Below are 17,822 nucleotides of genomic sequence, written 5' to 3' on the forward strand. Positions count from 1 at the left end.
TTAGATACACCAATTACATTTGGGACAGGTCTACAGATTGTGATACTGTGGGGGCTGAAGGAAACAAAAAGAGTTTCCATATTCATAGAAAACAAAGATTATGTCTATATAAATACTGTATTACGGTTCTAATTTTAGTATATGAGCTGCCAAAGTGAGCACTAAAGTACTATATTATGAAGTAAATCTATGAAATAAGTAGGTTCTGTTGTTAATGCTAAACTGTAGAAACAGTCTCTTAAAAGATTCTTTATTCATCTTCAACTAAGCATTGTTTTCAGGGTGTTATCTTATATTGTAGTTGAAGACTGGGATAGTTTCCAGGCTATTTTGGATCATACCTACAAAATGCATGTCAAATCAGAAGCCAGCCTGCATCCTGTTCTCATGTCAGAAGCACCGGTAAGACAAACTTTGTTTTCTGAGTTTCTGTGGTTGTTTTTTAAACTCATTTGAAGAATGTTTTCTTTTTCTTTAAAGAGGCATAGAAGTTCATATTTTGAATTTTGAAAATTAGGGAAAGGGGATTAATTTTTACATACTATTATAATTTTTATTATCTCAGTAAGTAAAATATTCAGAGAACAATAACAAAGCACCCTAAATGGGGTTTGGTCCGCCCCCGCCACCAGGGATTTTTGTTGTTGTTGTTTTATTGTGCTGTGTTGGTCACTGTACAGTACATCATTAGTTTTTGATGTAGTGTTCCATGATTCATTGTTTGTGTATAATACCCAGTGCTCCATGCAGTCTGTGCCCTCCTTATTTTTCAGGGATTTGTTTAATATTTGACTTCCTTGGGCTGCTTCCCTTTGGGTTTATGAATTACCCCTGTGCTCCAGAGGCAGGGTGTATCTGCTTGTATATTCTGCTCTCCAAGTGAGAAGTCCAATGTGGAACTAGGGCTGGAAATTACCAGACTGAAGTCTCTTGTGAAATAAATTTGGTACAGAGTCCAAAGAGCCTAGCAGGCTAGCTAACAATCATAAATTATCAACATTTTGTTACTGTTTTTAACCTAGTTTCGTTTAGGAGTACGAGCTCTAAGTAGGAAAATTTGGTGGTTTAAAATTACTAGATTCACTCTTAAGATTTAATAATACTTTATAAGAATCATGATTCTCTTGTACTTTGAAAAGTCTTGTAGAATTCATAGAAACAGTCAGTTTTACTTTTTATTAAATGGTAAATTTTAATTGATTTTTACTAAATTTATTTACAAACAAAAATATATATTCTTATGAGGATTATTTTCTGTGGTACTCTATTCTATTTTTAATATTTATATCTTTGTTAATATAGTGCTATATTGAATCTTGAAATAAATCAACTTTTTAGTTTTTAAACAGTAAATAACTTGCATTTCTTTTTCCCCTCTTCTCAAGTGGAATACTAGAGCAAAGAGAGAGAAACTGACAGAATTAATGTTTGAACACTACAATATCCCTGCATTCTTCCTTTGCAAAACTGCAGTTTTGACAGCGTATCCTTTAAAGAGTAATACTCAGCTTTTCTTTCAAAGTAAATGTGGTGCCCTTAAAGGGAATGCCCCCAGCAGGAAGATATGAACCAGTTCTTGCTTGTTCAAAAGTTTGGGTTTTTTTCCTTTCTCCTTAATTTTTGGCTGTCTTTTAGTATTTCTTATTGGAATAAATATGCCAGAAGTTATTAGAGGGAAATAAGAAAGAAATGCTGAAATCCTGCTTGTTATCAAGGTTTTTAAAACATTTGTTTTTAGAAGGGGAATGTGAATAGAGGGTAGTGTTTAAGCCAGTTGGATTAAACAAGTTCAAAGATTGCCATTTTCTTTCTCTTCTCCCATTACCATAGAAAAGTGGAAATTAGCTGTAAGTTCACTTAAGATTTAATCATCAATTAAAAAAAAAAATCACCAAATATTTATTGTAGACATGTACATGTAGACATGTTAAGGGACAGACCAGGAAATATTATGTCCTTATCTCAAAGAATTTGTAATGTAATATTCTTGTTAAAAGGTAAGTAACAGATTTATATAGTATTTTAAGGGATGCTGGTGGCTCAGTTGGTAAAGTGTCTGCCTTCAGCTTGGGTCATGATGGCAGGATCCTGGGATCGAGTCCCTGGGTAGTTTCCTTGCTCAGCAGCTCCCTGAGCTGCCTGCCGCTCCCCCTCTTTGTGCACATGTGCTCTCACTCTCTTACAAATAAATAAAATCTTAAAAAAAAAAAAGTACTTCAAAATAACTGGCAAAAGTCATGAAGAAGTACATATTAATTTGATTTTTTTGTATAATAATGGTGGAAGTTCATCAGAGGAAAATAATAGCCTGACAAATCTTTGTGAAGAGATTTAAAGGGGTTCCTGGGTGGCCAGTCAGTTAAGCATCTGCCTTCGGCTCAGGTCTTGACCTCAGGGTCCTGGGATCCAGCCTTGAGTCAAGCTTCCTGCTCTGTGGGGAGTCTGCCTGCTGCTCTGCCTGCTTGTGCTCCCTCTCCCTCTCTGTCAAATAAATAAATAAAAATCTTAAAAAAAAAATCTTTATAAAGAAAATAGAATTTATTTGTATGATATAGGGGAAGGAGCCTTGTATTTAGGGTTTAATTTGATATGCTTACAGACTGTGTGATTTTGAATTAAGTACTTAAAACCTAGCTTTACTGGGGCACCTGGGTGGCTCAGTGGGTTAAGCCGCTGCCTTCAGCTCAGGTCATGATCTCAGGGTCCTGGGATTGAGTCCTGAATCGGGCTCTCTGCTCAGCAGGGAGCCTGCTTCCCTCTCTCTCTCTCTGCCTGCCTCTCCGTCTACTTGTGATTTCTCTCTGTCAAATAAATAAATAAAATCTTAAAAAAAAATGCAAACTATTTAAAAAAAGAAACAAAAAAAAACCTAGCTCCACTTTTTACTCACTTATGCTGTGTACCTCCCTGGATTGCTGTAATAGTCAAGTAAATTCTACATATATATGAGAATCACTGTGGTAATCTAACGTTGTCTGTAATGGTGTGTTTTGGAGATGATTTTAGCAAGAGTGTGGAGCTAGGAAGTATAAGTGCTTTCTAGTGACTTAGTTTATAGTTGAATTTCTGTTAGACTTCAGAAGGAGTTGTGGAAATAGGTTTGGGTCAAACTGTACGTACCTTGCCTGTCAGATTTTAAAAATTTGAACTTTAGACTCTAGTGTACCATTGCAGGTTTTTGAGTAGAACATAGAGAATGCTAGCTAGCACTGTGTGCATTATTTCACTTAATACTCATAATAACTCTCTCAGGAATGTGGCCGAAGTAAGCAAACTAGTTCAAGTCCATAGTTTGAAAGTGGCTTTACTGAATTTGAACTTAGGTTTGTTTGGCTGTTTCCTTGCAAGGAGTATGTAAACAGAATCGGGCATTGTTCTAATTTTTAACCTTTTATTACGGAAAATTTCTAATACAGAAGAGTATAGAATGTCATATTGAACCTCCATGTGCCTATCGCACAGTTCAATTTTCAAAACATAGCTAACTTGTAGTAGTTAAAACCCTTGCCTCTCCCCCTCACACTATGATTTTGAAGTAAATCCCAGATTTGATAAAATTTTATCCATAGAAACTTTGGCATGTATCTCTAAAAGATTTTACCATGCATCTCAAGACAAAAAAAGAAAGTAATAACAACTTCTTAAAAAAACAGTATAGGGTAGGGGCATCTGGGTGGCTCAGTGGTTTAAAACCTCTGCCTTGGGCTCAGGTCACAACCTCAGGGTCCTGGGATTGAGCCCTGTATCAGGCTCTCTGTATATCAATAAAATTTTTAAAAATGAAAACAAAACAGTGTGGTATATATAAGTCAGGACCCGAACAAGATCATACATTGTATTTCTTTGGTATGCCTCTTAGGTCTCTTTTAATCTGTAGGTTCTACTCCCCTGACCCTTTTTTTCCCTTGTAATTTGTCTGTTAAGGAAGTAGATTGTCCTGTAGAATTTCCTACATTTCTGGATTTAGATGATTGGTGTCCTTTTGCTTTGTTCTTCCAGCCAGTGGATCTCAACCTTTTTACATCCACAGCTTTTACTTAGTGGCAGATTGTATTTGGTGGGGTTTACCATATTGGAAATTAAAATAGAAACCAAAAAATCAGATTTCTTAGTCCAACTAAATTAATAATAAGTCATAATATATTTTAATGAAAATCAACATTTCTAAAACCAAAAAAATTGAGAAGAGTGGAATTATTTTACATTTTTTCAAATCTCTTTAACATCAGGCTTAGTAACAGACATTGGATTCCCATATCTGTCTTTTGCGTTCAGTCTGTTTTGTATCATACATAACGTGGTCTCTGGAAAAGTCGCATATATACACTTATGAGAGAATGACAGTGAAAAGGGCAGTTATGTTATTTAACATCTTAGTATTATTCTAGAAATTGTTTTGACCTCAAAGATTATGTATGGCTTTAGGACTCCTTTACACTTTAAAGAGTTTCTGAGGACTGTAAAGATTTTGTTTATGTGGGTTGTATGTCAGGATTACTGTGAGAAATTAAAACTAAGAATTGTTCTGGGGCTCCTGGGTGGCTCAGTGGGTTAAAGCCTCTGCTTTCGGCTCAGGTCATGATCCCAGGATCCTGGGATCGAGCTCCCCGCACCCCCCCTGCCCCCGCCTCTCTGCCTACTTGTGATCTCTGTCTGTCAAATAAATAAATAAAAATCTTGGGAAAAAAATAATAGGTGTTAGATTAAAAAAAAAAGAAAGAAAAAAACTAAGAATTGTTCTGTTTTTTAAAAACATTTTTATTTGTGAGAATGAGCATATGTGTGAGGTGGGGGAGTGGCAGGGAGAGTGGGAAAAGCAAATTCCCAGCTAAGCTCTGAGCCTGATGTGTGTGGGGCTCTATCTTATGAACCCCAGATCATGACCTTAGCAAAAACCAAGAGTCAGATGCTCAACTGACTGAGCTACACAGGCACCACAACTGAAAATTGTTTTAGCATTTATTAACTTAAAAATGACCAAAAAAGACCCATTTAGGTTAACATAAATAACATTTTTATGAAAAAATATATTTTCCAAAACAAAAATATTAGAAGGGTAGCATTATTTTATCTGATTTAATTGATAGCTGGATTCTCATATCTGCCAACCTCAGGCTCTGCCCTCTTGACACCTCAAGCTAGTAAAGAGGGCCTTCTGTCCAAGCTGCACACTGTTGGAGAATGCAGTTAGCTAAAAATGTAGGAAAATCAGAGAGCTCCTAGGTGCTGCTCTTTGAAGAGTGGATTACTCTTTGTTCTCTCTGTTTTTGTTGGGCCCCCTGAAGTTCTGCTCCTGAAGAGTTTAGCAGTCAGTCAGAGATGTGGGTACGTTTTATACTCTGATTTTGGATTTGATCCCTTCTGTAGTTCTCTGACTTCTAGGGTTTCTGCCTTACCTGTCTAGCTTTTCTTCCAGCCCTGAACTCCTTTCTCTGTTCATTCAAGGTGGTAAAGTTGCAGTTTTCCACCATTGCTTTCCCTATTGTAGCTGTGAGCTGGGGAGTACTTTCAGGCAAGGAAGCTACAAACTTTACCTTCTTACCCCTTCCAGTTGCAGTTTTATGAGAATAAATTTTGGCTGAATTGTGGCTGCATTTAAACACTTTTCAGTATCTTAAAATGGACATCTAAGATAATTTGTCCAGATTTTGTTATTTATAAGAAGATCCATGTACCTTTATGCCACTTTTTAGTTTGGTATTACTGCATCTGTTGTTTTCTACTAACAGAGCATCAAATTAATGTTTATGTATATAGTTGACCAGAGGTCAATAGAGTACCAGAATTAGCAAAGATAAATCACCAACCTGTCTTTCTGGCCATTGATCCTCATTGATTCTGATCATTCTTACACATTCCTTGGTTTTCTGCCCTTGGCCCTTCATTTCTCTTGACATGCTCTTTCTGGTTTAAATTATCCACTTCCTTGACTTCAGATACCAGTTCTACACTAACAAGATCCAAATACGTATCTGTTTTGTATCCCAGATCTTTCTTGTGAGCCCCAGGCTGACATCCACCTGCCCTACTAAAACTTTTTGTATTAATTATCTGTTGAAGCACTTTAAATTATGTCCAAAGCTGAATTAATCTTCTCTCCCCTCAAATTTATTCCTTCTCTTTCTTTATATATTCTTGCTCCCAGTTGCCCAGACTGGAAATCTCTCTCTCTCTCTCTCTCTCTTTTTTTAAGATTTTATTTATTAATTTGTCAAGAGAGATTACACAAACATGGGGAGCAGCAGGCAGAGCAGACAGAGGGAGAGGGACAAGCGGGCTCCCCTCTGAGCAAGGACCCAGATGTGGGACTCCATCCCTGGACGCTGGGATCATGACCTGAGTCAAAAAAATCCGCTTAACTGACTTGAGTCACCCAGGCATCCCAAAATCTTTCTCTCTAACCCTTCAAATTTAGTTAGTCATCAAGACCTGTGTTTTTTCTTCCCCATGACCTCTCTCTCCACTGCCACTGCTTTTGATGCAAGCTATTTCTGGAATTACTGCAACCCTTCCTCTTAACCTTGCCCACTCTTCTCACTGCCCCTCTAATAATCTTTAATTTCCAGGCTGCTTTAAGCTAGAATCATCTTCCACATTCTTGCAGGCTCTGTTGAACTACTTTGCACCCTGGCCTTACTGTATCCTCTTGCCACCTGCATTTTCCACATATTCCTATATCTTCCCGTGTTCTCCTTGCTAGCTTACATTTGGATTTCCCCAGGGTTGGTTAGGTGGTCTCTCCATTATACCCCCAGTGCACCCCAAGCTGTTCTTTTCACAGCATTACTGATCTCTACTAAACAAGATATTCAGGGCAAAGTCCGTTTCAGAGCACCTTCTTGTGCCTTCTGGGCTTGCGAATGCCAGGACCAGACTAACTATGGTTCCTTACTCAGTACCAGAATTAACACTAGGCATATAATAGGTGCTCAGTAAATATTTGATGACCAAATGAATAGCCCTGCTCCTGCGTGTTGGTGTACGAGGTTGACGTGACACAGGCCCTTTGCAGCACGGAGCTGTGGAAGATGGGATCTGCCAGTATTTGTTGGCTGTTGAATCCACCTGGAATAGCTTTCCCATTGAGTTGTGGGAACTGCCACTTAGCTGCCACACTGCTACAATGATTTTTCTTTAACCTGTGTGGAGAACAGTTTTAGTTCCTAGCTCAAATGCCAAAGCCTCCTACCATTTTACTGAATTTCTGTAGATTTTGTTAAATATAAGTCCTTTCATCTGCTCCAAAGACTTGGAATGGTTGTGCTAATTTTGACCAATTCGATAGGTATCTCTCTGGGATAAAGGTTTCCCTGACTTCCTTTCACCATCATTTTGGAAGTCCTACTTGATGTCATTTCTCTTTAAGCCAGATATTTGACACTAGTTTTCATCCCTGGATTAACTTTAACACATTTTAAGCCATAATATACATGTTTAAGAATGCCCTAATAAAACTTTCCCTTTACAGTAAGCATTTACAATTAAATATATTTTGGGAGCCTTGATATTTTCTTTTCCTTAATGCTTTAAACTAGATTTGCTAATGGTCGTTCTACTGGGCTTATTTTGGACAGTGGAGCCACTCATACCACTGCAATTCCAGTTCACGATGGCTATGTTCTTCAGCAGGGTAAGTGGATTTAATGTGGGTATGCTGAGATGATGTTAGCTGTCATGAAGATGTGGATAACAGCAGTGAGTTGGACTATCAAGTCATATCAGTGTCCAAAAAATGTGTCTTTGTTAAGAGGTTTTAAAAAATCTTCATAATATGTATTTAAAACTGATGCATGGCTTCATTCATGCTTAAAGGGTTGGTTCAGATAATTCTACTTGAAAAAATTACTCATATATAAATACACAGAAGAATTTATCTCAAGGCACTTGGATTTACTACTGTCTTAGCCTTGTTTAATCTGTTTTCATAGGCATTGTGAAATCCCCTCTTGCTGGAGACTTCATTACTATGCAATGCAGAGAACTCTTCCAAGAAATGAATATAGAACTGATTCCTCCGTATATGATTGCATCAAAAGTAAGGGATGCTTGAATTTTCTCTTTGGAATTTACCTCTAACTCCCTACCTCCTATGTTGTGAATGAACTCTAGCGCATGTTCTTGGTACTCAGGAAGCTGTTCGTGAAGGATCTCCAGCAAACTGGAAAAGAAAAGAGAAGTTGCCACAGGTTACAAGGTCTTGGCACAATTATATGTGTAATGTAAGTACCCTTATTCTCTTTTTAAAACTATTGTAGGCTATAAGTTTTTAATAGAGTAGTTTTTGAGCAGTTTGTATATATTAAATATTTAGAAAAATATTTTATATTTTTTTAAGATTTTATTTGAGAGAGAGAGAGAGAGAGACGGCATGAGTGGGGGGAGGGGCAGAGGGAGAAGCAGGCTCCCTGATGAGTGCAGGGCCCAATTCGGGGCTCACTCCCAGGACCCTGGGATCATGACCTGAGCCGAAGTTGGATTGTCAACTGTCTGAACCACCCAAGCACCCTGAGCACTTTATAGTTTTAATGGTACTTTACAAACAAAAATAATAGCTTATTTTGAGAGGGAAGGGGTGCTTTTCATATTTGTCAAACAAATTATCTCAACAAAATACTATATTCATTTGGATTACATTAAGACCTGGAAGGAACTTTGGTTTTGGAGTAAAAACAAATATTATGCTATTCTGTACCTTTTTTATCTAAGATAATTGTTTCAGTCTATAGAGAACTGAGTATGGCTCAATAATGTTCTCTTATTTAACATCAGTCAGCCATATTAAAAAAATGTGTCATTATTCTAGTAAGGAGCCAGTAAGATTCTCTTTATCAAAAATCCCTCTCTGAACATACAACTTAAAGGAAGAGAGGTTAGTAAAACCTCTTACATCACAGATGTATATTCATTTCTAACAAAAAAGGATATGAAAGTAATAATTTACTATGCCAGGGATGTCTCCTCTCTGATACCTTTTGTATCTAACGATAAAGATTTTTGTGGGTGTTCAGTAGACGGGAAAATTGTTGAGATGATTAACAATTTTGCGTAGATATTAGATTTTTTCCTTAGCAGCCTAGAGGTTGTATGTATTTTGTAGCATAATTTTAAAATATTTTACATTATATGCAGTCATTAGAAATTATATAAGATGCCACATACGTGCACGTGTGTACTCACCCAGATAACAAAATCTTGCTTCTAAGTCTAGGCTTAGGAAAAACAAGTGTTCTGAAACCAGTTTTGTTACGCAGAACAGGTTCCTAATTGTTTTTATTTCATCATTTTTCCATAATTATTAATTTTTTAAAAAATTATTGTTAATTTAAATGTGGTATAATATAGTTTCTAATGAAAATGTTTAGAATTGGGTTTCTTGATACTCTTGAGTCTTTGCTGGATAGACTTATACCCCTGAAATGACTTTGCCATCCAGGATCATGATCCAGTTTCATTAAGAAAAGTATTTTAAATACAATATTACAAAAAGTATAGATTGCAGAGACAAATCTCTATAACCTTGTTTCTTAAAAACTTTTTTTTTAATCCATAGTGTGTTATCCAGGACTTTCAAGCTTCAGTACTTCAAGTATCAGATTCAACTTACGATGAACAGTATGTTTTCTTATCTACAAGATTTATAATAGCTCATTAAAACCTTCATCTTAATCTTCTAAACACTGAATACTTCATAAATGAGGAAAGAAATTGATTTGTTTAGTTAAAGAATTGCAGAATATGCATAACGGTCTAAAGGTAAAAAGTTACGTTAAGAAACACTGACTAACATTATAAAAGAAAGATACTCTCACTCTGCTTTCTTACAAGTTGATAATTTCTTAGTTTATAATTTTGGGCAGGATTTTTTTTTTTCTTTTGTTTAATGTTGTTTACTATGTTTTCAGAGTAGCTGCACAGATGCCAACTGTTCATTATGAATTCCCCAATGGGTACAATTGTGACTTTGGAGCAGAACGGTTAAAGATTCCTGAAGGATTATTTGACCCTTCCAATGTAAAGGTATGAAAGCTTTTTTCATAATTAGCTTGGCTTGTCCCATACACGTGAATATCTTGTTTAATTATAAAACCTAAGTAAGACTGACCAGATATTTTTGGGTGCGTTGTTTGAAGTTCTTCTGTTGACTACTCATTTTTGTTTTGTTTTAGGGCTTATCAGGAAATACTATGTTGGGAGTTAGTCACGTTGTCACTACAAGTGTTGGAATGTGTGATATTGATATCAGACCAGTAAGTGTCAGCCTTCTGCTTATGGTATAAAAGTATTTTTTAGGGTAAGGAAGTACCCCCTAGTTCAGTATTTAAGTTGTCAACATTGGCCATTGACTTTGAAATCCATTTTAGAATATGTAAAATTGTGAAATACTAGAAAAGGAAAAATGCCAAACTCTAGAGCTGTGGTGTCCAGTGTGGAAGCTACCAGCCACATGTGACCATTTAAATTAAAATAAGTAAAAATTTAAAATTCCGTTTTTTAGAATATAGCTAATAGCTACATTTGACAGTGCAGATAGGGAACGTTTCTGTCATCACTGAAAGTTCTTTTGTTCTACCGACTGAGCCAGCCAGGTGCCTCTTGAAAGTTCTTTTGGACATTGCTCTTCTAGAGATTTCCTAAAACGTGACAAACCAAAATATATATTATTGGTGATTTTTCTTACATAATTTTGCTACTTTTATTGTTCAGGAAGGTATGGGTTTAAATTGTAACTTTTACATGGAGTTTAGAATGAACCTTCATATTTTTTGTGCTTTGCCAAGTTTTAAATAATAACTACATATTATATACATACTAATTATGAGATTGATTATATCTTATTTAAATCCTAGATTCAGGAATGCCTGAGTGGCTCAGTCAGTTACATGGCTGCCTTCAGCTTAGCAGGAGTCTGCTGCTCCTTCTGCCTTGCCCCACCCCCTGCTCATGCTCGCTCATGTGCTCTCCTTCTCAAATAAATAAATAAAATCTTAAAAACAAAACAAAACACAAAACCCCTAGATTCAGTTTGTACCCTACATACTGCCTTAAAAATTGTTTGAGTTAACTCATTAGCTTAGAGCATAGTGCTGATAGCTAGGGATGTATAAGAAACATGTTCAAAAGAAACTTTTGGGCGGCTATGAAAAAAATATTCTTTATTTCAGCTAGCCATGTAGCAGGCATTTGCTGCTTCTAGGACAAAAGTGAGGTAAGAATGGAATTTTCTAGCACAAACTCAAGGCCACTTTAGGAGAAGGCAATTGAGTTGAATTATACTTACTGTAAGATTGTGATAACTTTTTGTTTTTAGTGAGATACCTCCCTTAGTTAATGTTTACATTGATTACAGAGGACATAATTCTTCTATATTCCATTTTATCTTTTAAAAGTTAGATGATTTTGGGGCGCCTGGGTGGCTCAGTGGGTTAAAGCCTCTGCTTTCGGCTCAGGTCATGATCCCAGGGTCCTGGGATCGAGCCCCGCATCAGGCTCTCTGCTCTGCGAGAAGCCTGCTTCCTCCTCTCTCTGCCTGCCTCTCTGCTTACCTGTGATTTCTCTCTGTCAAATAAATAAATAAAATCTTTTAAAAAACAAATAAAATTTAAAAAATAATAAAAGTTAGATGATTTAGATATTTGGAATAAATTTTTAAAGTAGGAACTTAGCCACTAAAAAAGCATACAGGCTGACATATATGTAAACTAATGGAATTCAAATAAAAACTTCAGAAAAAGGCAGGCTGACATTTAGCTTTCTGATACATACAGGCAAATTAGAGGTAAGTATACTCCATGTAAGTAGGGGCTTATTTTTATTTGGGGGAGGAATCAGCATGTTGATTTTGAAAAAGTTTCCCGTGTGGTTCTAATGCATACCCCTCCAGGAGAAAGGTAGCAGTCATTTTGGCCAGGGATGTTATGATTATGCATTGTCCATCATAATCATTAAATAATCTTTATTGTCTAATTTTAAATACTATAACTTCTAGCTGAGCATTCTAAGATGAAGGTATAAAACAAACCTCTAAATACTGGCAGCTTTCTGCCAAAAAATTATGTTTGGGTTTTAGTTTTAGAATAATTGCTTGAGGTTAGTGGTTCTTAAACTTTAAATGCTCATGAAATCATCTGGATTATTTTTTCTTTTTTTTTTTGAGGAAGAGCGGGAGCACATGAGTGGGAGCAGGGGCAGAGGGAGAGAATCTTCGAGCAGACTTCCCACTGAGTGCAGAGCCCCCGATGCAGCATTTGATCCCATAAGCCATGAGGTCATGACAGGAGCCAAAACTAAGAGTTGGACACTCAACTGACTTAGCCACCCAGAGGCCCCCAAAATCATCTGGAGTTTTAAGCAAACAAAACCTTTGCCTGTGTCCCATCCCCAGATTTTTATTTAATTTCTTCTGGCATTTTGTTTTATAAATTCCCTAAATGAACTGAATGTGCAGTGAGGATTGAGAACCACTGGATTAAGGTACGAGGTGTATATAGAAGTAAAAAAATTTAAAAAGAAAGGGAAAATTGTAGAGGATGATGTAGTTTTAGTTGTAGTTGTATTTAAAACTGTTGAAGAAAGGGGCATCTGGGTGGCTCAGTCAGTTAAGCATCTGCCTTAAGCTCAGGTCATGATCTCAGGGTCCTGGGATTGAGCCCATTGAGCTCTCTGCTCAGCGGGGAGCCTGCTTCTCCCTCTCCCTCTGTGCTCTCACTTAAATAAAATAAATAAAATCTTTTAAAAAAAACAAACTGTTGGAAACATTTGGAACTAATTTTTTTTTTTTTTATCCTAGGGTCTCTATGGAAGTGTTATAGTGGCAGGAGGAAACACGCTAATACAGAGCTTTACTGACAGGTTGAATAGAGAGCTCTCTCAGAAAACTCCACCAGTAAGTTTTGTTTGTTCTTTAGTGGTATTCTTCAGTCATGTGTGTCCTCATCACTGCTATCATCTTATAGATAAGGTTTTTCAGTAGTAGATTGATATTTTTGTGTGTGCCTAATACAGTATAATAGCCCTTGTTAATAAAATTTTCATAGGTGACATCTTTTCCTAGATGACTCTTGTACTTGAATCTTTTATTCATTGATTCCACATTTAAGTATCTATAGTCTGCTAGGCACTGGGGATATAAACTATAGTTCCTACCCTCTAAGGGCTCAGTCTGCTAGCAGGAGTGGACGTGCATAAAGACTATAACATGCTAAGTGGTTTTAGTAGGTCATGAACCAGGCACTCTGGGGGACACTGTAGAGCAGGCAAAACTTAAGTCTCTTATGAATAAACTGAATGGAGTTCATCTGGTTGGTAATTTATGGAAGGACGTCTAGGTTGAGGGAATGTGATGTGCAAACTATTGAAGGGAAGATGGCATATTCCAGTATTTCAACATAGCTGGCTTAGTCTGTGCAGAAGTGGGAAGAGTGATGTGGCTGGGAAGATGGATGGTATATTAATTTCCTTGGGCTGCCCTAACAAACTACCACAAACTAAACTTAGTGGCTTATCACAACAGGAATTTCTTCTCTCTTCTGGAAGCTCAAAGTCTGAAATCAACATATTAGCAGGCCCTGCTCTCTCTGAAATGTACAGATGAGAATTCTTCTTTTCCTTCTTCTTAGCATCTGACGGATCACTGGTTGCAGCTCCCAACACTTCAGTCTGTCTCCATTGTCATAGAGCAATCCTCTCTTATGGGTCTGTTCTCTTCATTTTAAAAACTCTTGTCCTGTTGGATTAAGGGCCTACTCTCTTCTAATATGACCTTATCTTAATTTGCATCCTAATTACACTTGGAAAGAACCTATTTCTAAATTAGGTAACATTCACAGGTACCAGGGGTTAGAATTCTACTTCAACATCTCTCTTTGGGGGACACAATTCCACCCACACAGATAGGTACCAGGTCTTGTTGCTTATTAAGTAGTGAACTTGTGGGATAAAATCCGGCAGAGGACTACAGAGCTCTTGTGTTTGTTTTAAAAAGATCACTGGGTAAATTGTGACAACTTAAAAAGGATTTTAAAAGGCAGAAGGTTTGGGGAGAAGGTCTGGTACACATGGATAACAGAGTAGTAGTCCTAATTTTAGATTTTAAAACTTTCTCAAGTATCTTTTGTATGTTACTCTGTACTAGTTATTTCATTAAAAAAACTTACTAAGGGTTACATGGGCCCTAATTGTATCTATAGAATTTGTATATTTGGTAATCTTATTTGTTTCTCATATAAAGAAACATTTTACTTACAGCACATTTTTAGAATTGTTATTTAATTTGTTATATTGTTATTTAAATATTGATCCAGGCATAGGATTGACACCTGACTTGTATTTACTACATTCTTAAAGATAGTCTGATCTGGAAAAGACCTTACTAATCATTAGATGTTATAGGAAGTCCCAAAATAATGAATATGTAGACCTGGGCTCTCCAAGGTCTGGTCAAGAGCAGTTAAGTATTATCCTTGTCATTTAGGAGGCAATTAAAAATCAGTGCAACAACAGGAAAAAAAAAATTCATTGCAATAAATATCAACTAGTTCCTCACGTAAAAAAATCCATGTTCATCCCTCCTACTCCCAGCACCCACCCCCTTCTGTAGTACATACTCCACTCCCAAAACATACATACTTATTCACGGTGAGAAAGACTCAAGCTATGTGTTCATATAAAATAATAGGGAAGTATCAACAATTTGAGAACTATCCCCAGAAACAAAGTCCTAGGTAGGGGAAAACTCTCGATACAGGGAGGTAGGGATGATACTGTTTATTAAGAGTTCAAAAATAAACACTGATTTGGGAGGAAATCAGTATGAATTAAAAACTTAGCCAGAGTGCTCGCTTTGGCAGCACATATACTGAAAATTTAACCTGAAATCTGATGTCTGCATTTTGGTTTGGAAGTTGGAGGGGTGGGGGTGTGGAGTTACCTTAGGTAGGAGGGACAGTGTGAAGGCCTAAAAAAGTAGTAGCAAGCAAGTTGAGGAGGATTATAGAAAGGGTGGTAGCACGTTGGGATGATAAGTAGATTTGGTGTTGGAAGAAATAAAATTTATGAAGCACTTAGCATAGTACGTGATTTACAGGTAAGTATTTAATATGTTTGCTATTCGAGAATATAAATTTTAAATGCTATACTTTTTATGTGCAGTTTCTAAGGTTTATAGATATTATTAAATACTATACATTAAAAGCCACAATAAGAGTAGTTTAGTCAAAGTACTTTATATAATAATTCAGCCCATGCATACTATTAGCCTAGGTGTTCAAAATAATCATGTATAGTTGGTGTTTTAGAGTCATTAGGCAGTCGTCAAAACTGAATTTTCTGAGTGGAGACATCTGTTTTGATTATACTAATATTTATTTTTCCCTCTGTTTTAGAGTATGCGGTTGAAATTGATTGCAAATAATACAACAGTAGAACGGAGGTTTAGTTCATGGATTGGTGGCTCAATTCTAGCATCTTTGGTTAGTAATTAAACTACTTTGAAAAATAGTCTTATTGAATGATTTAACTTAAATGTACCAGTGAATATAGTAAATTTAGTAAAAAGACTAAAAATAATTCTAGTGCATCCTTTATCTTTGTATTTTATAACTATCAAATGAATGAGTAGAGGACCTAATAATACCAGTTTCACATGTTCTAATTTAACAAAATGCTTCAGTGCCTTATCAGTGGCTATTTGTCAGCTAATTTCAATTTCCCTTCTCAAACAAAGGTGGGAATTTACTAACTTATGCCTCTTCTCATACTCCCACTGGCACTGGTCAAGACTTCTCTGTAGCACTTAAAATTAAGTCATCACCTCTTGGTGAAGTGGAGGAAATCAGGAGTTGGCTGTTGGGGCAGATGTGAAGTCATGGTGCTGGGTTTTGCTTAGACAGGTGATTACTATGAATTAAGAGAAAAAGTCCTTGTACTTTCTGCAACCCTAGTCTCAGAATTTCCCTTTCACCTCAGAGCAGCCAACGTAAATGTCATGAAGTACTTATGCTGACATTTTTAAGGTAGTAAGTGTCTACTTAATGTATTGGTTCTATTCGCAATCTTTTAATAGATCTTAGATTGGGGCACCTGGGTGGCTCAGTCGTTAAGCGTCTGCCTTTGGCCCAGGTCATGATCCTGGAATCCTGGGATTGAGCTCCGCATTGGGCTCTCCGCTCTCCCTCTCCAACTCCTCCTGCTGTGTTCCCTCTCTTGCTGTGTCTCAGTTAAAAAAAAAATCTTAGATTGAAATGGAATACCATGTATGAATCCACTTGAATAGAGTCAGTCTTAAGGAATGAATTTGTCCTACTAACAAGAGTTTTTTTTACTAATGTAGCATAGGCTTCCTCCTTGGCTCATTTCCTCCTTTCCTCCTTTTAGTGCCTGTGTACTATCATGTGTGTACTTGCAAAACTTTATCCTAGTCCTGATGGATGAGCACTTTCAAGATACAAATGCTGCCATTAGTCAAGTGCTAGGATAGCTCTTCAATTCTGTACTGGGATCAAGGCTTCAACAACAGTTTCTATTGTTGTCATAGGTTGGCAGCAAGCCATCATAGCTAAACCTCCAGTCTTCCTGTCACAGCCATTTTCTAAGGCCTCATGACAAGTGTGAATAGGAAGACTTAATATTCATTCTAAATAGTCTCTTTGGGTGTTCTGGAGGAGGGCTGTAATAGGGGAGTAATGGAAAACTACTTGGGGGAGGGGCTTAGAGGTTCTTTAAAGATTAAGAGTTGTGAAAAGATATTTAAAAAGTATCTTCCAGAGGCTCCTGGGTGGCTCAATTGTTAAGCATCTGCCTTCGGCTCAGGTCATGATCCCAGGGTCCTGGGATAGAGTCCCATGTCAGGCTCCCTGCTCAGCAGGAAGCCTCCTTCTCCTTCTCACACTCCCCCTGCTTGTGTTCCCTCTCTGACTGTGTCTCTCTGTCAAATAAATACAATCTTTTAAAAAAAAAAAATTTTTTTTTTCTAAAAAAAAAAAAAGGCACAATGTATAACCTTTCTTTCCATTTTACAGGGTACTTTTCAACAGATGTGGATTTCCAAACAAGAATATGAAGAAGGAGGGAAACAGTGTGTAGAAAGGAAATGCCCTTGAAAAGAGTTCCCAGAGCTCAGCCTTCCTTTTGTCACCTTAAGTTTCATAGCTTTAGTATACTCAGGAAAAGAATGACCATCTTTTGTAGAATGTTTATACATTTTTGCATATTTCAATTTCCACTTAAATTTTTTAAGGCTTTAACTGGCTCTATAAATTAAGATAAGTTTGTGCTTTCCTTGAAATGCACTTATTCTTATTACAAGCATTTTATAATTTTGTATAAATGTCTATTTTCTCTAAATATTTTGCTTTCAGTAAATGCTTTCCAACTGTTTAGTATGTTAATTACCAGTGATTAGTAGAATTGGTTTTTATTGACTAGTAAAACTTATTGCCTATGCTTTTTACCTTAGGCTTGCAAAATTAAATAAAAATTATTAGCCATTCCAGAAATACTTTTTTGGATTATTGTTATGACAACTACTTTAAGGACTAAATGTATTTGTCACGATTCTGAGTGAAAGTACTCCTCATTAACAGTAATATTCACACCCCCTTCATATGCTATTAACATAACAGTAAAAATGTTACATGAATTCCAAAATGACCTTACTTGCCTTTGCTGTAGCAGTTGACATCATTTTCCCACCTTAAGGTACAGGTGATGTTAATTAAACTCTGCTTAGATGTCAGAATTTCTAAAGTGGGTGTCTGAACTTTTGTACCTGATTTTTAAAAAAGTTTTGGCAGAAGCATGACCACTTCCAGAGTTAGCATGTCATG

The 17,822-nt window shown here is 36.6% G+C and overlaps 1 protein-coding gene across 1 annotated transcript in view; it reads left to right on the forward strand.

The window, feature by feature from the left end:
- ACTL6A (actin like 6A) overlaps positions 1-17,492 on the forward strand; it is a 28,646-nt gene extending 11,154 nt beyond the window's left edge. Inside the window, exons 4-14 of the mRNA XM_082744399.1 lie at positions 302-402; positions 1,386-1,483; positions 7,536-7,630; positions 7,929-8,035; positions 8,130-8,219; positions 9,551-9,612; positions 9,903-10,017; positions 10,167-10,247; positions 12,788-12,883; positions 15,381-15,467; positions 17,016-17,492. Coding sequence (XP_082600525.1) covers positions 302-402; positions 1,386-1,483; positions 7,536-7,630; positions 7,929-8,035; positions 8,130-8,219; positions 9,551-9,612; positions 9,903-10,017; positions 10,167-10,247; positions 12,788-12,883; positions 15,381-15,467; positions 17,016-17,096 — 1,013 coding nt within the window. The 3' untranslated portion in view covers positions 17,097-17,492. The remainder of the gene's footprint in view (positions 1-301; positions 403-1,385; positions 1,484-7,535; positions 7,631-7,928; positions 8,036-8,129; positions 8,220-9,550; positions 9,613-9,902; positions 10,018-10,166; positions 10,248-12,787; positions 12,884-15,380; positions 15,468-17,015) is intronic.
- Positions 17,493-17,822: the final 330 nt, after the last annotated feature.

The sequence above is a fragment of the Mustela nivalis genome (assembly GCF_964662115.1).
Source record: "Mustela nivalis genome assembly, chromosome: 1".
Classification (NCBI taxonomy): Eukaryota; Metazoa; Chordata; class Mammalia; order Carnivora; family Mustelidae; genus Mustela; species Mustela nivalis.